Source organism: Microcaecilia unicolor, chromosome 5 (genome assembly GCF_901765095.1).
Source record: "Microcaecilia unicolor chromosome 5, aMicUni1.1, whole genome shotgun sequence".
Taxonomy (NCBI): domain Eukaryota; kingdom Metazoa; phylum Chordata; class Amphibia; order Gymnophiona; family Siphonopidae; genus Microcaecilia; species Microcaecilia unicolor.
Genome location: NC_044035.1, coordinates 39,763,446 through 39,787,449, shown reverse-complemented (window position 1 = coordinate 39,787,449; position 24,004 = coordinate 39,763,446). Strand labels below are relative to the sequence as shown.

Sequence of the window (24,004 nt, the reverse complement as noted above, 5' to 3'; positions counted from 1 at the left end):
TCTAAAGCAGGAGAAGGTATTCTCTGCAGCCTATCTGTGAGATGGAAAATGCTCTCTGAAGCTGCTGCTATAAGTTGTTAGTTTTCTCTCCCTGAAAGAGATCCAAGCCACACCCACGAAGTTCAAACTGTCAGTGGGGAGGGTGAGGGGAGGAAATGGCAGTGCTTGATGAAAAAGAGAGCTCAGTTTGATAGGAGATATACTATAGGATGTCATTCTGAGGCCAGGCTAAGTCTAAAGCAGGAGAAGGTATTCTCTGCAGCCTATCTGTGAGATGGAAAATGCTCTCTGAAGCTGCTGCTATAAGCAGGGTTGCCAGGTGGAAAAATTTTTTCCAGCCCAAAAAACAGCCCAAAACCCGCCCAAACACAAACCCCGCCCCTGACACCCCCACCCCCGCGTCATCACCCCCGCCCCCGCCGTCATCAACCCCGCCCCCGCCTCCCACGTCATCGGCCCCGCCTCCCCATCATCGGCCCCGCCTCCCACGTCTTCAGCCCCGCCTCCCACGTCATCGGCCCGCCCAAAACGTCACTAACCCCGCCCAAAAACGTCACTAACCCCGCCCCCCGCGGCCGAAAAAAAGCAAAAAGCCGCCCAAAAAACCGCCCTGAAGCCCAAAAACCAGCCCAAAAAACCGCAACCCGCCGCAGGCAAAAATTTCCCGCAGCGGGTCGCGGAAAACCGCCCAATTGCATACGAGAAGTAATTTTAGTGCACAAAACCTAGAAATTATATTAAGACAGCACATTAATTACACAGTTAATGCTCATTCAAAATAAGCTTAGTAATGCTGAGGTGAAAAGCTAAAGGTGGTCCTCTGTATGCAAGTACCAAATCACAAATGGCTTACAGGAGCCACCACTTGCATGACAGATTCTTGGTGGACAATCAGCGGTGTAGTTTGCCACTGCCTTCCCCTGTCATTTTTAACCCCCAACAAGGCCCAGTACTCTAACTGTGGCTGAGTTGGCCAGAGGCTGGGTACCTGAAATATTTCCCAGTATGAAATTTGAGTGCAGTTAGTTAAGCTACCTACCAACTGCACCAAGAGGATTCCTAATGCTGAGGTAGGATGAGATTTTTATTCAATGAACAATTTTAACATTCCTGGGTTGTGAGCAATGAAATAATGTCAACCATTGTGTGAGCATGTTATAACGTGGCAGATGATATAGTTTAATTGTTTCAACAGTCACTGTATTGCACCTCCATTAAGATTAATATAATTGGTACAACTATTAACAAACCTGTTATTAAACTAATTAGCTCACAGGAAAACTTCTCACTCAAAACTTCCTTCTCTTTGTCTTGTAGATTAACTTGTATTTCCTGATGGACTACACTTACTTATTTTTACCAGATTTTTCCTCCTCAGGTAGTAGTACCCTTATTGGCACAGATCCACGGACAAGCTAATCATCTATTCTACCTTAGAGGGGCCTAGGGCAAAGGACAACACACTCAGACCAGGAGCTGATCAATTAACTAAGTAATTCTATTCAACATAACCCTTAATTACACAATGCAACAAAGAGTTCTTATTTTTTTTCCACTGAAATTGTTATTGACTAGGATTCAGAGTTGGTAATACCAAGCCCTTTTTCATCATTAAAGAAAAAGGGGACCTTTTACTAAGCCATGTGGAAGCCCAGTGGTAGTGTTAGTGTGTGCCATGCGCCATTTCCATTGCTCAAAAATAATTTAATTTTTTTTAGCGCCATGGGCTTAACTGGTGGTAATTGGGCAGCGCTGCACAGTGTCCGGTTACTTCTGGGTTAACACGGGAGCTCTTAGCACCTCCTAAACAGGAGGCGGTAAGGGCTCCCTCAGGAAATGGCCGTGCAGCAAGTGCCTAACTTACAGCATGGCCATTTGTTTAAGAAACAAAAAAACTACAACATCTTTTTACCCACTATGGTAAAAGGGTGCCTCAGCATGCGGCAAACCTGCACACTGACGCCAACACAAGGGTCCTTTTATCGCAGCTTGGTAAAAGTACCCCAAAGTGTTCCACTTACTCAAAACATACTTTAGATTCAGACTGGCTGAATAGCAATTACCAAATGCATAGCAAGAAGAATGCTCTCATCTCTCCCAAAGCGTAGCTGTAAATTTGAGAGACTAAGATCAAACTCCATATAACCTGACTTAAGTGTGAGGTTCATTACTTTCATGGTATGTGAAAAATTAACCCATCTGGAGACATTGCCCTCTAAGAAACAACGATGAACTTCTGCAGATGAAAAAGTCATCATTTAAAAAAGAAAATTCAAAATGAGTGTAAATTAAGAACTTGTATCTCACGATTCAGACTGATAAAACTTATTTAGAAGAAATTCAAGTCAATCTTAATATTAATCAGCAATATTCTAATGCAGAAAAAAAAAACATACCTGTATTCTGCTTCATTGTTCATATCAACAGGAAGAATAGCCAACATCCCAATCTGTTCCATTCTTGAATGTTAATTAGCTTTCATAGATAAATTAACTTTTTTCATGAACAGTAAATATTAAAACAGACCAGCTGAATTTACACAGAAGCAAAGATGATGCCTAGGCAATTTAGTTGCTCAAAATAAGTTCAGTTGCTTTCTTTTGAGAAATATTCAGACTGGATCACCAATACTTGTAGTTCACCACCTCTTTGTTGGCCCTGTATCTTCTCATATACAAGTTGACAATCTTCTTTTCAGCAACCTTAACAGGCCACCTAACCCTGACAACTGAACAAGCAGAAAGTGTAGGAGGTGTCCTTAACTACAATGTATTAATATTTCTTTTATTACTCATGTATGAATTATCCTTCCTCTTTAACAAAGTACACAGACAGCAGCATAGAGATGAACTCTCACAACCAACTATAATGATTACATATACTTGAAATTTCCACACATTTTCAAAACTGCATCAAATTACACAGTCGGACCTGTAGTTTAGACTACCATATTACTTCATGTGGAAAAAAAGAGGAATAATCATAAGAGCATGAGGTATGAAGTGAAGAATGACTATATTACAAAGGGATTAGATCTAACAGGGGAAAAAGAAAGGAAAAAAAAGAAAAAAATCTGTCTAGAAAGAGAGAGTGAGAGAGGTATGCAAATGAAAAAGAAGAGAAAGAGAATGGAAGAGAGAGAAAAGAAATAAAGAGAATTAATTTACACAAACTATATTTTAGCATACAAAACAGTTATTTGAGGGCAATGTCTCCAAATGGGTTACGTTTGTGCACACCACCATGACAGTAATGAAACTCACTCCTAAGCCAAGGCATATGGAATATGATCTGTCAAATTTATCGCTACTGCATGCCATAGTACTTGCATCATGCCAAAGAGAGCTTCCTTCTGGAGTTCACAGAATGTAAAATGTATAGGCAACCTAGCCAAGTGTGATTCAAAATTCCTTTTGGGGCGTGGCAAGATGGCGGCTTGAGGCTGTCAGCAGGGAGAGGTCCGTTTGCTTGGCTAGAGAATTTTACCTTTGAGACCAATGCCACATACCAAACATAAGGGAATGGTTTGCCCAGTTCCCTCGCCAGCCAGGACTTCGTCACCCATCCAGCAAATGAAGGAGAGATTTGCATCCTGCTGTGGTGCCAGAGGAAGGAGTCTATGGCACTCTAGGACTTGATACAACTCTTTCTCCTCTAGTGGTCTGCCCTCCTCCATGTCCGGCAGAGGTACATAATTGCATAAGTACATACTGGGAAAGACCAAAGGTCCATTGAGCCCAGCATCCTGTTTCCAACAGTGGCCAATCCAGGTCACAAATACCTGGCAAGATCCCAAAAATGTACTAAACATTTTATACTGCTTATCCCAGAAATAGTGGATTTTCCCCAAGTCCATTTAATAACGGTCTATGGACTTTTCCTTTAGGAAGCCGGCCAAACCTTTTTTAAACTCCACTAAGCTAACCGCCTTTACCACATTCTCTGGCAACGAATTCCAGAGTTTAATTACACGTTGAGTGAAGAAACATTTTCTCAGATTCATTTTAAATTTACTACATTGTACCTTCATCGCATGCCCCCTAGTCCTAGTATTTTTGGAAAGCGTGAACAGACACTTCACATCTACCCGTTCAACTCCACTCATTATTTTATAGACCTCTATCATATCTCCCATCAGCCGCCTTTTCTCCAAGCTGAAGAGCCCTAGCCGCTTTAGCCTTTCCTCATAGGGAAGTCGTCCCATCTCCTTTATCATTTTTGTCGCCCTTCTCTGCACCTTTTCTAATTCCACTATATCTTTTTTGAGATGCGGCGACCACAATTGAACACAATATTCAAGGTGCGGTCGCACCATGGAGCACAAAGGCATTATAACATCCTCATTTTTGTTTTCCATTCCTTTCCTAATAATCCCTAACATTCTATTTGCTTTCTTAGCCACAGCAGCACACTGAGCAGAAGGTTTCAACGTATCATCAACGATGACACCTAGATCCCTTTCTTGGTCAGCTTCTAAGCAGGGCTCCATTCTCAAAGAGGGTTGGAAGTCCTGTGTAGAGGGTGAGGCTGCCAGCAAGTCTGAAGCTGTGATAGAGTCCCACTGAGTGTTTGGGAATGACTCCCCCATGGAGATAACTTTGGAGAGTATCTGGAGGGCACTGTGGAGTTCAAAAGCTATGGTTTCCAAATTGATGGGTGAATTTTCAACATTTGTGAGTAAAGCTGACTTGCTTTCTTTTAATATAGAAGGTGTTTAGAACGATTGTTAAATCTCTCGAAGCACTTTCTACTACCTTGGTGAAGGATAAAATGGTGACTCAAAGGAATTGAACAAATGGAAAATCATCTTAGAAGATTTAATTTTCGTGTCCTGAATTTCCCCAAGTTTCTTGTGATGACCCCTGATGACATGCTTAGAAAATATCTTCTGAAAGTCTTGAAATTTACCCCTGAAATTAGTCCTCCTTTAAACAGAATTATATTTCTTCTAAGACGGATCCAGGTGTGCATCCAGGCATGCAAGGATGTGGAAAAAAAACTGGACGTAAATAATCTGACTTATTAAAGCAATTACAGAGATATTAAAGCATTTTACTCTAATTATTTCTTTTGTATCTGAGCAAGATTTAAACACAATATTAAGACCATATTTTCATTGCTCGCTCACAAGGGCTGTTTTATGGTCAGAGAATTTGGGAGTACCACAATGTCACTAAGTCTACACGGGAATGTAGAAAGCTTTTTCTGGCATTGAAACAGGAGACCAAAGACCTTGGGGCTACTTACTTATTGAGTTACCCATGTAAATGTATATTAAAATATGCTGGAATTAAGTATGTGTTCTTCATGCCAGAATAACTCAGTGCTTTCCTAGACTTGAAAAGTTAGCTCAGAGGATCAACTGGTATGAATATAGATGGGGGCTGTTTTTCCACATTAGGCTTTTCTTTATTGGTTTTTCTTTCTTCTTTAAATGATCTCCTTATCTTTTTGTTTCATGCCCTATCTCAATTGTAGTCTGAGGAAGAGATTTTTTTGTTACCTAATACTGCTTGATAATTCCTTGATATATGCCTGACTCTGAATTGCTGTAACAAGATATTAATGTTACTAAATTAAATAAAAATAAAGCAAAAAAAAAAAAAAGAAAATTCCTTTTAATCAAGACTGTGGCACCCAAATGATGGACAATGCTTCTGTAATCTTTCTGCCAGATTTTCTTGGTTTCTGACTACATTTCTTGGTACTTGAGGATCTTCTCTCTCTCCCACGATTCACAGAGTAATTACTCAGGACTGACACCTTTATGATCAATGCTGTTCTGGTTCTTTTCGCTTTTACCTCTATGTCCTGTTTCTTTGCATCCAGCTTTTCATCAGTAAAAATGGAAATGTCCCAGATGATCATAACCTCTTCATTCTACACAGTTCTCTTTGGGTCATGATCCCAGTGCTTTTCCAGTACAACAGTATAATGTTTCCAAAGTTTCCAAAGGATGAGATGTCCTCCTTATTGTGCCATTCTGTATAGAAAGTTTCTGCCATTAGAACTTTGTAGCCAGCTACAAGTTGTGTAACTGTTCCTAGCTCTTTCTTGCAGAATCAATAAAAGACTGTTGGTTCACAGCAACATAGAAAAAGAAAAAAACGGTATATCTCGTCTGTAATCCACTGCCTTGTGCTGCCATTATCTCTTTTTCTTAAGTTTCAGTTGACCTTAACCACCACTCATGCATCCAATTTTGAACAACAAATGGATCCTGGAATAACACTTTGTATTTCCCACTTGTTTTTCCTCATTTGCTGATCTAATTCTTTGAAGATTTTTTTCTCCTCTTTTGCAAATTCTGTTGCTTCCTTCCTTATGTACACTGATAAATTCTCAATCATTCAGAGTGGAGGAGTAGCCTAATGGTTAGTGCAGGGGGATGAGAGCCTGAAGAACTAGGTTCAATTCCCATTGTAGCTCCTTGTGACTCTAGACAAGTCACCTAACACTCTACTGCCCTAGGTACAAAAACTTAAGACTTAGAGCCCACGAGAGAGAGATAGAGACTGAGATTCTGTATATAACATGAAAACTGCTTTGGTTGTACCTCAAAAAAGGCAGTATATCAAATGCCCTTGTTTAAGTTTAATGATGGAGATGGCTTCAGGAAGTTTATATTCATATTCACCACACCTTTTGTATAGCTAGTTCTGATGATGCCATTAAGTAAACCTGGAAGTCTATGATAGTGGTATAATCTATTTCTGCTCGGGGAATGTAGTCTTGGTATATAGTAAGTCTTATATATGAGCTCGTGGGTAAAGTGGGGAGGATTCTCTTTTTTGCACATCCAGTTTTTCAAGCTCTTTAAGAGACTAGTGCACAATTCCAAAGCAATATAAGAATGTGTGACTGCCAACTGATTAACGGCTTGTATCTTATTCAGCGATGTCAAGGCACTCTTCAATATTTATTTATTTTCTGCATTTATATCCCACATTTTCCCACCTCTTTGCTGGCTCAATGTGGCTTACATTATACAGTAGTGGTGAGTGCCATTTCCAGAATGAGAAGTACAAAATGTTATTACAATTAAAATATAGAAAATATAAAGTAAATTAGAAGAAAATAAGTGAATAGATATGCAATTCATTTCAGGTATTTGAAATCAAGGGTAATGTAAAACGTTCAATAATGACAATGTGATTAAAGTAACCAAATAAAAATAGTTCAATGTTAGCTTATTCTGGTACAGTTTTGGTATCAGGTCTTTAAGAAGGATCCTTTTGATAAGTCTCTTTGAACAGGTTAGTCTTAAGTAATTTCCGGAAGGCTGCTAGATCATGCGTTGTTTTTATGGTATTCGATAATGCGTTCCAAAGTTGCCTGCAGATGTAGGAGAAGCTAGATGCATATATTGATTTATATTTAAGTCCTTTACAGTTGGGGTAGTGGCGGTTCAAGAATGTGCGTGATGAACTTTTTGTATTCCTTGCTGGTAGATCTATAAGGTCTAACATATATATCTGGGATTCGCAATGAATAATTTTATTAACCAGAGTACAGATTTTAAATATCAACTTGTAATATTCTTTACTGATCTTTTCTTTCACTGATTTAGGCAATTGTCACTCCTTCCTCCACTCCTAGATATTTATATATAGATTCCTGTTCAAGTACCTTTGTCTCAATGTTCCTCTAAAGAAAGTTGCCAAAAGTCATCTTGATGTCACCTGTGAAGCTTTTTACTCCATGAAGTTGTTCCACTAATTGTTGGTATTGCATAAGAGTAATAAGAGTCCTGGGTCATTCCATGCCAAGTGGTCTAAAATTTAAAAAAGTTCCCACCATCATGTTCTCCAATTTTGTTCAAATCTGAGGTCTCTAACTGCAATAGTTGCAGATCTAGACCCCCCTTTTCTGAAAGATTGTCAGTCCATGAACGCGCAACATTTACCAAAATGCCATTTTTGGGGTCTAATAAAATCCAAACACATTTATAAGAATGGCTAAAAAATTCAAATCCTGTACAGTTTTTGATGCTAATTCCGATGAAATACATTTTAACGTTATGGATGCAAAATCCAGTCAAACAAGTTGACTCAAAGTGTGCATCAAAATTGGTCGTGACTCATCAGAACATATATGGACCAATATTCAGACCGCAACAACTTCCATGCAAAGATACGGACTTGAAATTTTGAACAAGCATTATGCTTGTGCTGGACATAATACTGCCAGATTTGCAACTAACCAGCATCTATAATTGCCCAGCAGGATCTCTTCAAAGTTGGCACTGTCAGCGCAAATGGTAAAATGTACCAAAGTTCAAAGCCAATTATTAAAAAAAAGAGTCTGCCTGAATCAGCTTGTGAACAGTATCATCTGCAAGAAAAAATTGTGCTCTACAACACTGATATGTTTTTGTTTTGCAATGCCACCATTAAGTAGCTATTTACTCAGATCGACTGCTGGCACCGAGCACACTTCTTGAAGCCGCTGGAAGGCTTCGATGACATCAGCGGAACAATCGCGGCGGCGAAGTCAAACGGCTCGATTGTGCCAACTTAGGGCACAAAAAAAAAAAAGGGAAACTGTGGCCGGGCAGCCCAAAAGGCCGCAACGGAACCGAAAGGAAACATATAAGGGCAAAGCTAAGGGGAAAAAAAGTAGGGATTCTTTTTCTTTTTTTACTAGAAAATAAAAAAAACAAGAAAAAAGGCGACTAGAAACAAGAAAAAAGCGGCAACAGCACACGGAAAAAGCGCCTAAGTCTTTCCTGGGACCGAAGGGAGAGAGATCGCAAGCAGCCACTCTCCACCGCGGAAAAGAATAAAACTGAGGTGGGAATGGGCGCGCGCGGGAAGATGGCCGCGCATGCACAGTGCCTCCGTCCCGTGCTTTGCTGGCTGTCACAAAGCTCTTTTAGATTTTACTAGAAAATCTCAGTCCTGGGTCCACCATGGACGACGACGACCCACATGTGAGAAGAAGCAGCCTGCTTGTCCTCGGAGAACAATATTTACGTGGTTCAAATCCTATTTGTCAGACAGACAAAAATCAGTTCGGTTCAGTAACAGCACATCATTTGGGCACTGAACTGTGGGGTGCCACAGGGATCCATACTATCCCCCATTTTATAGATACCTACCTCAAGCCTCTGGCTGAGCTGCTTCAGTCAATGGACACAAAATTCTACATCTATGCCGATGAAGTGTAACTGCTCAAACCCACTGAACCAGATCTACCCACAGCTCTGAAAAAATTGACTGCTTGCCTAATTGCAATTCAGAAATGGGCAAACAACAACAAACTTTGCCTGAACCCAAATAAAACTGAAATTCTTTGGGTACCAAACACAAGTGGACAAATATCTGTCTTCAAAATAACTTTTGGGAAGTATGAACTCCCCCTAAAATCACAAATCAGGAATCTTGGAATACTGCTAGACTCATCACTCACTCTGATCCTGAAAATTCAAACAACCTTTAAAAATTATCTCTATGACCTACGGCAGCTATGAAATCTTTCTCCATATATTGAAAAGAGGAGTCTGACCAGAGTGGTCCATGTCACATGACTAGACTACTGTAATGTCATGCACACTGGTCAAACCAAAAAGGGTTTGCATGAACTCCAACTAATTCAGAATTAGTTGACAGGAGGATGCAAGTGGCGTGACCACATCACACCCTTCCTGCAAAAACTACACTTGACTACCAGTACCTTACAGGGCTAAATTTAAAACTCTTATGTTTTATTTTCAAGGCCCTCTGACTCTTTACACACCTTTGAGACTGCTAAGGTTCTCTCAAAGATCAGCACTATCTGTCCCCTCATCAAAAGAAATTGTACAATGTGTTACCCCTCAGCCAACCTTCTCAGGTGTAGCTCCCCACTCTGGAATTTACTCCCAGAGGGGCTATGTATAACTCAAGACTACCTCAGGAAGCATATGAAAGCCTGGCTCTTCTCCCAAGTCTTTAATGCACTGGGTGACTGACTCATTCTGCACCGGTTAACAGATCAGTCTTTATATCTTGTTTAACTATACAAAGAATTTGCCTTGAGTTTAGCCACCCATCTATTTATCCCAATTGACTCTGTACTATACCATCTTGTCCATATCTATATATCTGTACTTGGCACCTCAACTATATGGTAAGCTATGCTATAGAAAACCATTGGTGTCATACATAATCTGAATGTTTTAATGTGGGCTTATTAGATGTTTCATTAGTATTATGCTGACATCTTATTACAGGTATATATCTCTGTTATTTGAATTTCAGTTCTGATAAATATGTATATTTTTGATCCTGACTCATGGTAGTCCTACTTGCCGTTTTCAAGTTTACCTCATTTATTATATTTATGTTTATACTTGGTCATTTTACTATTATTATGCTGTTAACAAAATTGTAAGTTTTATGTTAGATAGTACCTGCTGTACACCGCCTCAGGTGAATCTCTTCATAAAGGCAGTTAATATATCCCAATAAATAAAAAGTCACAGAATATTCTCTACATCATACACATATGGCTTCACATGCACAAACCAATGATCATGTCCAGAACACCATACCTATGATATGCTTCACGCCTGTACTTTTTGAGAGCATGTCCATCCATGTTAGCTGGTAGGTCTGCTGTGTTTTGCAGTCTATCACTCCAAGAGGTTGTCATCTTTATGGTGATTGCTTGAAGCTAAACAAATAAATATATATTAAGCCATTATCAACATGAAAATAATACAACAAAAGCTCAATTTCAGTAAGATTCTAAATCATACTTTTATCACTTATGAAGTACTAAATCACCCATTAGAGGTGACTTCCTACAATTTTTAAGGTAAGTGAAACATTAAATATCTCTACACAAATGGGAAAAAGAGGCACCCAAAGTACAGGAAACAAGGTTTTAGATCTCGAGGCTGTGATGGAAGAGACTGATGGCAATCACAGAGACATGGTTCACAGAGAACCGTAACTAGGATATAGTTATACCGGGCTATAATGTGTTCAGGAAAGAAAGGGTAGGAGGAAAGGGAGGGAGAGTGGCATTATATGTTAAAGATAATATTAAAGCACAAAATTGCAGGACCTACAGGGTAAAAAAGAGCTAGTGTGGGTTAAGCTGGAAAGAGGGAATGGAAAACATTTACATTGGTGTGATATACAGGCCTCCTTCACAGACAGACGAAGTGGACAGAGATTTAATTGAAGACATTCAAAATTGGAAGTACTACTAATAGGTAATTTTATTTATTAGGATTTATTTACCGTCTTTTTGAAGGAATTCACTCAAGACGGTGGACAGTAAGAATAAATCAAACATGGCATAGTAATTTTAATATGCCAGATATTGATTGGGGTATCCCCATTATTGGAAACCCTGGATTCTCTACAGGGTTTAGAACTATTCCAGCAGTTGGTAACAGAACCCACGCAAGATGGGGGTCATATTGGGCTTAGTGCTTACTCATGGGGAGTATTTCTGATGCTATAGTACATAAGTAAATAAGTATTGCCATACTGGGAAAGACCAAAGGTCCATCGAGCCCAGCACCCTGTTTCCAACAGTGGCCAATCCAGGTCACAAATACCCGGCAAGATCCCAAAAATGTACAAAACATTTTATACTGCTTATCCCAGAAATAGTGGATTTTCCCCAAGTCCATTTAATAACGGTCTATGGACTTTTCCTTTAAAAAAGGTTTGGCCGGCTTCCTAAACTCCACTAAGCCTTTACCACATTCTCTGGCAACGAATTCCAGAGTTTAATTACATGTTGAGTGAAGAAAAGGTTTCTCCGATTCGTTTTAAATTTACTACAGTGTAGCTTCATCGCATGCCCCCTAGTTATAGTATTTTTGGAAAGCGTGAACAGACGCTTCACATCTACCTGTTCAACTCCACTCATTATTTTATAGACCTCTATCATATCTCCCATCAGCCGCCTTTTCTCCAAGCTGAAGAGCCCTAGCCGCTTTAGCCTTTCCTCATAGGGAAGTCGTCCCATCTCCTTTATCATTTTTGTCGCCCTTCTCTGCACCTTTTCTAATGCCACTATATCTTTTTTCAGATGCGGCGACCACAATTGAACACAATATTCGAGGTGCGGTCGCACCATGGAGCGATACAAAGGCATTATAACATCCTCATTTTTATTTTCCATTCCTTTCCTAATAATATCTAACATTCTATTTGCTTTCTTAGCCGCAGCAGCACACTAAGCAGAAGGTTTCAACATATCATCAACGATGACACCTAGATCCCTTTCTTGGTCCGTGACTCCTAACGTGGAACCTTGCATGACGTAGCTATAATTCAGGTTCCTCTTTCCCACATGCATCACTTTGCACTTGCTCACATTAAACGTCATCTGCCATTTAGACGCCCAGACTACCAGTCTCATAATGTTCGCTTGTAATTTTTCACAATCCTCCCGCAATTTAATGACTTTGAATAACTTTGTGTCATCAGCAAATTTAATTACCTCACTAGTTACTCCCATCTCTAGGTCATTTATAAATATGTTAAATATGTTAAAAAGCAGCAGTCCCAGCACAGAGCCCTGGGGAACCCCACTAACTACCCTTCTCCATTGAGAATACTGACCATTTAACCCTACTCTCTGTTTTCTATCTTTTAACCAGTTTTTAATCCACAATAGAACACTACCTCCTATCCCATGACTCTCCAATTTCCTCTGGAGTCTTTCATGAGGTACTTTGTCAAACGCCTTCTGAAAATCCAGATACACAATATCAACCGGCTCCCCTTTATCCACATGTTTGTTTACCCCTTCAAAGAAATGTAGCAGATTGGTGAGACAAGATTTCCCTTCACTAAATCCATGTTGACTTTGTCTCATTAACCCATGCTTTTGAATATGCTCTGTAATTTTGTTCTTAATAGTTTCTACTATTTTACCCGGCACCGACGTCAGACTCACCGGTCTATAATTTCCCGGTTCTCCTCTGGAACCTTTTTTAAAAATTGGCGTTACATTGGCCACCCTCCAATCTTCCGGTACCACGCTCGATTTTAAGAATAAATTACATATTTCTAACAATAGCTCCGCAACTCATTTTTCAGTTCTACCAGTACTCTTGGATGAATACCTTTCGGTCCAGGAGATTTGCTACTCTTCAGTTTGTAGAACTGCCCCATTACATCCTCCAGGTTTACAGAGAATTCATTAAGTTTCTCCGACTTGTCAGCTTCGAATACCATTTCCGGCACCGGTATCCCACCCAAATCTTCCATGGTGAAGACCGAAGCAAAGAATTCATTTAATCTCTCCGCTACGGCTTTGTCTTCCCTGATCGCCCCTTTTACTCCTCGGTCATCTAGCAGTCCAACTGATTCTTTGGCCGGCTTACTGCTTTTAATATACCGAAAAAAAATTTTTACTATGTGTTTTTGCCTCCAACGCAATCTTTTTTTCGAAGTCCCTCTTAGCTTTCCTTATCAGCACTTTGCATTTGACTTGACATTCCTTATGCCATTTCTTATCAGTCGGTTCCTTCTTCCATTTTCTGAAGGATTTTCTTTTAGCTCTAATAGCTTCCTTCACCTCACTATTTAACCATGCCGGCTATCGTTTGGTCTTTCATCCTCCTTTTTTAATACGTGGAATATATTTAGCCTGGGCTTTCAGGATGGTGTTTTTGAACAGAAAAACTATTGGCTGACAAATGCGCAAACCAATAGGGAGATAATATCAAAAACCAGTTTATTCAGAATATTCATATCAATATCAAGGTCCTTGATATTGATATGAATATTCTGAATAAACTGGTTTTTGATATTATCTCCCTATTGGTTTGCGCATTTGTCAGCCTCTACTTTTGCTGTTTTGCTTTGACTTTCTGTGGAGGCTCCTCCTGTCTTCTTGGATTTGTTTTTGAACAGAATCCACGTCTGATGTAAATTTTTGACCCTCGCAGTCGCTCCTCTTTTTCTTTTCACCGTTCTTCTCATTTTATCATAGTCTTCTTTTTTGAAGTTAAACGCTAACGTATTTGATTTCCTATGTATACTTACTTCAAAGCTAATATCAAATCTGATCATATTATGATCACTGTTATCAAGCGGCCCCAGCACCATTACCTCCCGCACCAGATCATGCGCTCCACTTAGGACTAGGTCTAGAATTTTTCCTTCTCTCGTCGGTTCCTGTACCAGCTGCTCCATAAAGCTGTCCTTGATTTCATCAAGGAATTTTACCTCCCTAGCGTGTCCTGATGTTACATTTACGCAGTCAGTATCGGGGTAATTGAAATCACCCATTATTATTGTGTTGCCCAGTTTGTTTGTGTCCCTAATTTCCTTTAACATTTCTGCATCCGTCTGTTCATCCTGGCGAGGCGGACGGTAGTACACTCCTATCATTATCCTTTTCCCCTTTACACATGGAATTTCAATCCAGAGGGATTCCAAGAAGTGTTTTGTTTCCTGCAGAATTTTAAATCTATTTGATTCAAGGCTCTCGTTAATATACAATGCTACCCCTCCACCAATTCGATCCACCCTATCACTACGATATAATTGGTACCCCGGTATGACAGTGTCCCACTGGTTATCCTCCTTCCACCAGGTCTCAGAGATGCCTACTGTATCTAATTTTTCATTTAGTACAATATATTCTAACTCTCCCATCTTACTTCTTAGGCTCCTGGCATTCACATATAGACATTTCAAACTGTGTTTGTTGCTTCTATTTAAATCATGCTTAGTACTTGACAGTACTAATTTGCAATCTTTTGTCTGATTTTTATTTAGGGACACCTGATCTACTATGGTCTCTTTTGCAACCTCACTATCAGGATATCCTATCTTCCCTGTTTTGGTGATATCTTTGAAAGATACCGTATCACGAACCATGCGCTTTTGAGCGACTGTCGGCCTTCCCCCTATTTCTAGTTTAAAAGCTGCTCTGTCTCCTTTTTAAATGCCGATGCCAGCAGCCTGGTCCCATCCTTTCGGAATAGGCTCCCCCTTCCCCAGAATATTGCCCAGTTCCTAACAAATCGAAAACCCTCCTCCCTGCACCATCGTCTCATCCACGCATTGAGACTCTGGAGCTCTGCCAGTCTCTTGGGCCCTGGAACAGGTAGCATTTCAGAAAATGCTACCCTAGAAAATCTGGATTTCAGCTTTCTACCTAAGAGCCTAAATTTGGCTTCCAGAACCTCTCTCCCACATTTTCCTATGTCATTGGTACCCACATGTACCAAGACAGCTGACTCCTCCCCAGCACTATCTAAAATCCTATCTAGGTGATGCGTGAGGCCCGCCACCTTCGCACCAGGCAGGCAAGTCACCAGGCGATCCTCACGTCTACCAGCCACCCAGCTATCTATATGCCTAATGATTGAATCACCAACTATAACAGCTGTCCTAACCTTTCCCTCCTGGGCAGCACTTGGAGACATATCCTTGGTGCGAGAGGATAGTACATCCCCTGGTGGGCAGCTCCTGGCTATAGGAGTACTTCCTACTTCACCAGGGTGATGCTCTCCTTCTAGGAGACCTCCCTCCTCCAAGGTAGCACAAGGGCTACCAGACTGGAGGTGGGACTTCTCTACAACATCCCTGTAGGTCTCCTCTATGTACCTCCCTGTCTCCCTCAGCTCCACCAAGTCTGCTGCTCTAGCCTCAAGAGAACGGACACGTTCCCTGAGAGCTAGGAGCTCTTTGCATCAGGCGCACACATAGTACATGATCATCTGGCATCCAGTGATCACCAGATAGTGTGGTTTAATATTAAGATCGGTATAGAGAGGGTTCATTCAAAAGTGAAGGTTCTAGACTTCAAAAAAAAAAAAACGAAAACAAAAAAAAACCCCTAAATTTATTCAGATGAAGGATTATCTCAAGGAGTTGCTGTCTGGATAGAAATATCTGGAAGAAGTTGGAACGCAGTGGGCAAAACTGAAATGAGCTATTGTAAGGGCAACAAAACTTTTGGTATGGAAAGTAAATAAAAGGAAAAGGAGGCTGCTTTGGTTCTCAAAAGTAGTAGCTGAAAAGGTAAGAAAAAAAAAAAAGAGGTTAGCTTTTGTAAACTACAAGAGATCGCAAAAAGAGGAACACAGTAGTCAGGGGGACAAGACATTGTTTAGACATGTTAGTGATAGGAGAAAGTGCAAAAGTGGCATGGTGAGACTCAAAGGTGAAGGGGAGGATGTAGAAGCTGATAAAGATAAAGCAGAATTGCTTAATATTTCTGTCTTGTATTCACAGCTGAAGAGATGGGAGCAGAACCACAGAACACAAACACAAACAGGAAAGGAGGGGTGGTAATCCCTGAACAATTTTCCGAGGACTATGTTTGTGAGGAACTGGCTTAAACTGAAGGTGGACAAAGCAATGGGATCAGATGGCACACATCCAAGGGTACTGAAGGAACTTAGGGAAGTTCTAGCTGCTCCACTGCTGACCTTTTCAATGCATTCCTAGAGTCAGGAGTGCTCCCGGAGGACTGAAGAATAGATGTGGTCCCTCTCCAAAAAAACGGAAGAAGAGGTTGGGAACTACAGGCTGGTAAGTCCAACTTCTGTGGTAAGTAAATTCATGGAAATACTTTTAAAACAGAGAATAGTGAAGTTTTTTTTAATCCAATGGATTGCAGGACCGAGGCAACATGGTGGTTTCACTAGAGGCAGGTCTAGTCAGACAAACCTGATTAATTCCTTTGACTGGGTGACCACAGAGTTGGATTGAGGGAGAGCACTAAATGTGGTATATTTAGATTTTAGCAAAGCTTTTGACACGGTTCCACCTAGATGACTAGTAAGTAAACAGAGTGCCCTCAGTATGTGCCCTAAAGTGACCCAGCTTTCTCTCTCCACACCAGACATCACTGCAGAAACCCAGGCCAAGTATCAGCCTGTTTATCCAACATTGCTGCCTGAATGTCCAACCGCCACCTGAAACTGAACATGGCCAAGACCAAGCTTATTGTCTTCCCACCCAAACCCACTTCTCCTCTCCCTCCACTCTCTATTTCAGTTGATAACACCCCCATCGTCCCCGTCTCATCTGCCCGCAACCTCTGAGTCATCTTCGACTCCTCCCTCTCCTTCTCTGCGCATATCCAGCAAATAGCCAAAAACTACCGCTTCTTCCTCTATAACATTAGCAAAATTCGCCCTTTCCTCTCTGAGCACACCACCCGAACTCTCATTCACTCTCTCATTACCTCTCGCCTCGACTACCGCAACCTACGCCTCACTGGCCTCCCACTTAGCCATCTACCCCCCTTCAGTCCGTTCAGAACTCGGCTGCACGTCTTATCTTCTGCCTGGACCGATATACTCATATCACCACTCTCCTCAAGTCACTTCACTGGCTCCCGATCAGGTACCGCATGCAGTTCAAGCTTCTCTTACTAACCTACAAATGCACTCGTTCTGCAGCCCCTCCTTACCTCTCTACCCTCATCTCCCCTTATGTTCCCACCCGTAACCTCCGCTCTCAAGACAAATCCCTTCTTTCAGTACCCTTCTCCACCACCGCCAACTCCAGGTTCCGCCCTTTCTGCCTTGCCTCACCCCATGCTTGGAATAAATTCCCTGAGCCCATACGCCAGGCCCCCTCTCCCTGCCCATCTTCAAATCCTTACTCAAAGCCCACCTCTTGAATGTCACCTTCGGCACCTAACCACTATATCTCTACGCAGGAAATCTAGACTGCCCCAACTTGACATTTCGTCCTTTAGATTGTAAGCTCTTTTGAGCAGGGTCTGTCCTTCTTTGTTAAACTGTACAGCGCTGCGTAACCCTAGTAGCGCTCTAGAAATGTTAAGTAGTAGTAGTAGTAGTACTTAGAAACTGGTTGCGTGGAAGGTGACAGAGGGTAGTGAAGCTCATTCTGAGGAAAAGGATGTTATCAATAGTGTGCCACAAGATTCCATTCTTGGACTGCTTTTTTTTTTTAACATATTTTTGTAAGCGATATTGCTGAAGGGCTCTCTGGTAAGGCTTGCCTTTTGCGGATGATCCCAAAATCTGTAACAGGGTAGATACCCCTGATGGTGTGGATAACATGAGGAAGGATTAAGCGAAGCTGGAAGAATGGTATGGAATTTGGCAGCTTACATTTAATGCTAAAAAATGCAGGGTCATGCATTTGGGCTGCAAAAACCCAAGGGAACAGTACTGTTTAGCAGGTGAAAAACTTTTGGGGACAAAGAGTAGCGGGTCTTAGGTGTGATTCTATGTGATGACTTTTACAAAAGGTGATGGCATGCATAGAGACAGAAATGATGCCCCTGCATAAGGCTCTGGTGAGACTTCATTTAGAATATTGTGTACAGTTCTGGAGACCACACTTTCAAAAAAATATAAACAAGATGGAGTCGATCCAGAGAGCGGCTATTAAAATGGTTGGTGATCTTTGTCTAAGTGTATGGGAAACAAAGATTTCAATATGTATATTTTGCAAGAAAGGTGTGATAAGGGAGATATGATAGAGATATTTAAATACTTATGTGGCATAAAAGCACAGGAGGCAAGCCTTTTTCAACTGAAAGGAAGCTCTGGAGCGAGGGGGCACAGGATGAGGGTGAAAGGGCACAGACTCAAAGAAGTAACCTGAGGAAATATTTCTTCACAGAAAGGGTGGTGAATTCATGGAGCAGCCTCCTGGTGGAAGTAGTGGAGTATCTGAATTCAAGAGAACATGGGACAAGTACACAGGATCTCTAAGAAGTGATAGGGAGAGTAGATGGCATGGATGGGCAGACTGGATAGGTCATATGGTCTTTATCAGCCTAATTTTTCTATGTTTCTAAGTAGTGTCATGTGGAGGAGTGGCCTAGTGGTTAGGGTGGTGGACTTTGGTCCTGGGGAACTGAGTTCAATTCCCACTTCAGGCACAGGCAGCTCCTTGTGACTCTGAGCAAGTCACTTAACCCTCCATTGCCCCATGTAAGCCGCATTGAGCCTGCCATGAGTGGGAAAGCGCGGGGTACAAATGTAACAAAAAAAAAATGAAGATACATACCTGTAGCAGGTATTCTCCGAGGACAGCAGGCTCAATATTCTTACATGTGGGTCGTCGTCCGCTACAGCCCAGGAGACGAAAAAATTTCAAAGCTGGAGAACCTTTGCGAACATTCCGCCACGCGGGCCAACCCACCGCGCATGCGTGGGTGGCTCCCCGCCCGTGACGTGAACGTGCAGCACTTAGTTCAATAAAAAGCAAAAACATATAAGGAACAACTCCAACGGGGAGGAGGCAGGGTTGTAAGAATATTGAGCCTGCTGTCCTCGGAGAATACCTGCTACAGGTATGTATCTTCATTTTCTCCGAGGACAAGCAGGCTCTAATATTCTTACATGTGGGGTATCCCTAGCCCCCAGGCTCACTCAAAACAAAGAACATTGGTCAATTGGGCCTCGCAACGGCAAGGACATAACAGAAATTGACCTGAAAAGGAACACAGCTAAGTGAGAGTGCAGCCTGGAACAAAACAGAAATGGGCCTAGGAGGGTGGAGTTGGATTCTAAACCCCGAACAGATTCTGCAGCACCAACTGCCCAAACCGACTGTCGCATCGGGTATCCTGCTGAAGGCAGTAGTGAGATGTGAATGTGTGGACTGATGACCACGTTGCAGCCTTGCAAATCTCTTCAATGGAGGCTGACTTCAAGTGAGCCACTGACGCAGCAATGGCTCTAACATTGTGAGCCGTGCCATGGCCCTCTAAAGTCAGCCCAGCTTGGGCATAAGTGAAGGAAATGCAATCTGCTAGCCAATTGGAGATGGTGCGTCTTCCGATGGCAACTCCCATCCTGTTGGGGTTAAAAGAAACAAACAGCTGGGCAGACTGTCGATAGGGCTTTGTCCGCTCCACGTAAAAGGCCAATGCTCTCTTACAGTCCAAGGTGTGCAACTTGCCCTCACCAGGGCGGGTATGTGGACAGGGAAAAAATGTTGCCAAGACAATTGATTGGTTCAGATGGAACTCCGACACTACCTTCGGCAAGAACTTAGGATGAGTGCGGAGGACTACTCTGTTATGATGAAACTTGATATAAGGTGCATGCACTACCAGGGCTTGGAGCTCACTGACTCTACGAGCTGAAGTTACAGCCACCAAGAAAATGACCTTCCAGGTCAAGTACTTCAGATGGCAGGAATTCAGTTGCTCAAAAGGAGCTTTCATCAGCTGGGTGAGAACGACGTTGAGATCCCATGACACTGGTGGAGGTTTGACAGGGGGCTTTGACAAAAGCAAACCTCTCATGAAGCGAACAACTAAAGGCTGTCCAGAGATAGACTTACCCTCTACACAACAATGATAAGCACTAATTGCGCTAAGATGAACTCTTACGGAGTTGGCCTTGAGACCAGACTCTGACAAGTGTAGAAGGTATTCAAGCAGGGTCTGTGTAGGACAAGAGTGAAGATCTAGGGCCTTGCTGTCACACCAGACGACAAACCTCCTCCATTTAAAAGAGTAACACCTCTTCGTGCAAGAGTAACACCTCTTCGTGCAATCTTTCCTGGAAGCAAGACTCGGGAGACACCCTCAGAAAGACCCAAGGAGGCGAACTCTACGCCTTCAACATCCAGGCCGTGAGAGCCAGAAGACTGTCTGCCCTTGCCTGGGGAAGATACGCTCGAGACATCCGTGTATCCAACAGAGCTCCAATGAACTCCAATTTCTGCAATGGAACAAGATGGGACTTGGGATAATTTATTAAAAACCCCAGTAGCTCCAGCAGTTGCATAGTCATCTGCATGGACCGTAGAACCCCTGCCTCCAAAGTGTTCTTCATCAGCCAATCGTCAAGATAAGGGAACACATGCACTCCCAGTCTGCGTAGCGATGCTGCGGCAACTGCCAAGCACTTTGTGAAGACCCTGGGCACAGATGCTAGGCCAAAGGGCAGTACACAGTACTGAAAGTGCTGAGTTCCCAGTCAAAATCGAAGGTACTTCCTGTGAGTTGGGAGTAACGAGATGTGAGTATAGGCATCCTTTAAGTCCAGAAAGCATAGCCAATCATTTTCCAGAATCATGGGAAGAAGGGTGCCCAGGTAAACCATCCAACTTTTCTCAGACTAGGAATTTGTTCAGGGCTCTTAGGTCTAGGATGGGACGCATCCCCCGTGTTCTTTTGCACAAGGATGTACCTGGAATAGAATCCCAGCCCTTCTTCCCCTGGTGGAACGGGTTCGACCGCATTGGCCTTAGAAGGGCGGAGAGTTCCTCTGCAAGTACCTGCTTGTGCTGGGAGCTGAAGGATTGAGCTCCCATTGGGCAATTTGGAGGCTTGGATGCCAGATTGAGTGTGTATCCTAACCGGACTATTTGAAGAACCCACCTGTCGGAGGTTATAAGAGGCAACCTTTGGTGAAAAAATATCAACCTCCCCCCCGACAGGCAAGTCAACCAGTATGGACACTTTTACTGCGGCTATGCTGCACTGGAGCCAGTCAAAAGCCCGTCCCTTGCTTTTGCTGGGGAGCCCTGGGGGCCTTAGGTGCACGGTGTTGACGGAAACGCACATGCTGGGGCTGAGCCTGAACCGGCTGCTGAGAAGCAGGAATGTACCTACGCCTATTATAGGAATAGGGAGCACTCCTCCTCCTTCCAAAAAACCTCCTGGATGAGGATGAAGTAGCAGAAGACGTCCCGCGGGAGAGAGAATCAATGGCATCATGATGCTTTTTCATCTGATCAACCATATCCTCTACTTTCTCTCCAAAGAGAATATCCCCCCCGCCATTCGCTGCTGGGTCTTCTGATCCAGGTCAGAGACATGCAGCCATGAGAGTCTGCGCATCACTATACCTTGAGCAGCTACTGGGGATGCTACATCAAAAGTGTCGTAAGACCCCCTGGCCAGGAATTTGCGACACACCTTCTGCTGCCTGATCACCTGGTGAAAAGGTTCAGCAAGCTCTGGAGGAAGTGCTTCAACTAAACTGGACAGTTGCCTCATCAAGTTCCGTAAGTGAATGCTCGTGTAGAGCTGGTATGTTTGGATCTTGGCGGCGAGCACTGCGGCCTGATACGTACGCCTTCCAAAAGAATCCAAGGTCTTAGACTCGCTGCCTGGGGGCGCCGAGGCATAGTCTCTAGTACTCTTGGCTCTTCTGAGAGCAGAATCCACCACCATGGAATCATGAGGAAGTTGGGCCTTCACCATTACAGGCTCTCCATGGACTCCGTACTGGGACTAGGACTTCTTGGGGGCCACAGGATTAGAGAGAGGGCAAGACCAGTTCCGCATCAGCACTTTCCTGAGTGTATTGTGCAGGGGGGCCGTTGCAACTTCTGCAGGTGAAGGATAATCCAGGACCTCGAGCATCTCAGCCCTGGGCTCTTCCACAACCTTCATAGGGAATGTCCTTAGACATTTCCCGCACAAAGGTTGAGAAATAAGACTCTCAGGTGGAGACATCCTTACTTCAATCGGTGGAGTAGGATCAGAGGGAAGCCCACAGGACTCTTCCTCCGAAAAGTACCTGGGGTCTTCCTCCTCTCCCCATGACCGCTCCTCTTCGGTATTGGACAGAAGCTCCCTAAGAGCAGCCCGAACCCGAGCCTGCCTTGACTTCGAGGATCGACGACCTCGTGGGGGATGTCGAGAAGTCGACCCCTGCCTGGACTCCGGTGAAGCTTCCTCCACCGACGTCGAAAGGGAGTCGACCCGGGTGGCAAGCGGCACCGAGGGCGGGGACCTCCTCACAGGTGATGGCCCAGATGCCTTTTCTACAGTTGGTACGGGAGGCACAAGCACCCCCAACACAGAGGCAGACTGACGAAGCAACCCTTCCAGAGGCTCTGGAAGAAGGGCCCGGATATGCTCATCGAGAGCTTCCATCGGAAAAGGCTGTGGGGCCAGTGCAGGTGACGGTGCCAGAATCTGCTGGGGTTCGAAAGCCAGTACCAGGCTGCCACATGACTGACGCATCGGCACCTCCTGAATGGATGGTGAGTGGTCCTCCCGGCGCTGACGCTTCTTGGGTGCCAACTCTCTCGGTACTGTGTCTGGAAGGAGATCGATGACGGTGCTTCTTCGCCTTCGCTCGATGCCCGTCATCGAGACTCCTCGGTACCGATGAGGATGACATAGAATCGTCACGCGTCCTCGGAGCCGGGGGGCCTGCATAGCAGGAGGCCTCGAGATGGGTGGAGACCCACTCGATGCCTCACTGCTCTCGATGCAGTCTCTCGGCAGCTATTACCTGCACTCTCGGTGTCGCTGCTTCCCTTGACGTCGACGCCAATGCCCTCGGTACTGAGGTCGAAGTTGAAGGACCGGACCGCTCAGGAAAAAGTTCCTCAAGCTGAGCCTCTTGAGCCATTTGGATCCGCTTCTTCATTAACTTACACAACTTACAAGAAGCTGGAAGATGGTCGGGCCCAAGACATTGAAGACACCACGCGTGAGGGTCGGTGCTCGAGATGGTCCGGTTGCAGCGAGTACAATGCTTGAAGCCGCTGGGAGTCTTCGATGACATAGCTGGAAAAATAGCGTTGGCAAAATCAAAAGGCTCGATGGTGCCTATCAAGAGGGCACAAAAAAGGGAAAAAGACCCGGCCCAGTGGCCTAAAAGGCGGCTGAGATTAAAATAAAGGAAACTTAGAAAGGGTGAAGAAAAATCTAAGAAAAGGAAAAAACTACAGGAAAAATCTTTTTTTTTTTTTTTTTTGGTCAAAAGGCGATGAATAAAAGAAAGAATACAGCGCTAAACGCTGTCGTCGTCTCCCAGAGCCAAAATTACAGCGGTAGAAAGAAACCCGACCGTGTAGGACCGCGGAGGAAAGAAAACTAAGTGCTGCACGTTTGCATTGCGGGCGGGAAGCCGCCCACGCATGCGCGGTGGGTTGGCCCGTGCGGTGGAATGTTTGCGAAGGCTCTTCAGCTTTGAAGTTTTTCCGTCTCCTAGGCCGTCGCAGACGACAACCCACATGTAAGAATATTAGAGCCTGCTTGTCCTCGGAGAACTTCAAATACAGCCTGTTACACCACCCAGCTAAAGATATTAGTAAGATGCAATAAGCATTGATGAAGAAAGGTAAGA

General features: G+C 43.3%; 1 protein-coding gene across 6 annotated transcripts in view; it reads right to left on the bottom strand.

Annotated features, from left to right (window-relative positions):
• Positions 1-24,004, bottom strand: part of NT5C2 (5'-nucleotidase, cytosolic II) — a 214,049-nt gene that overhangs the window by 137,362 nt on the left and 52,683 nt on the right. For 5 of the 6 annotated variants that reach the window (XM_030202814.1, XM_030202820.1, XM_030202815.1 and 2 more), the window contains one exon: positions 10,535-10,656. In XM_030202814.1, coding sequence (XP_030058674.1) covers positions 10,535-10,635 — 101 coding nt within the window. In that variant the 5' untranslated portion in view covers positions 10,636-10,656. Of the gene's footprint in view, positions 1-2,396; positions 2,518-10,534; positions 10,657-24,004 lie in introns of those variants that run through there. The other variant, XM_030202819.1, reaches the window with a different exon arrangement.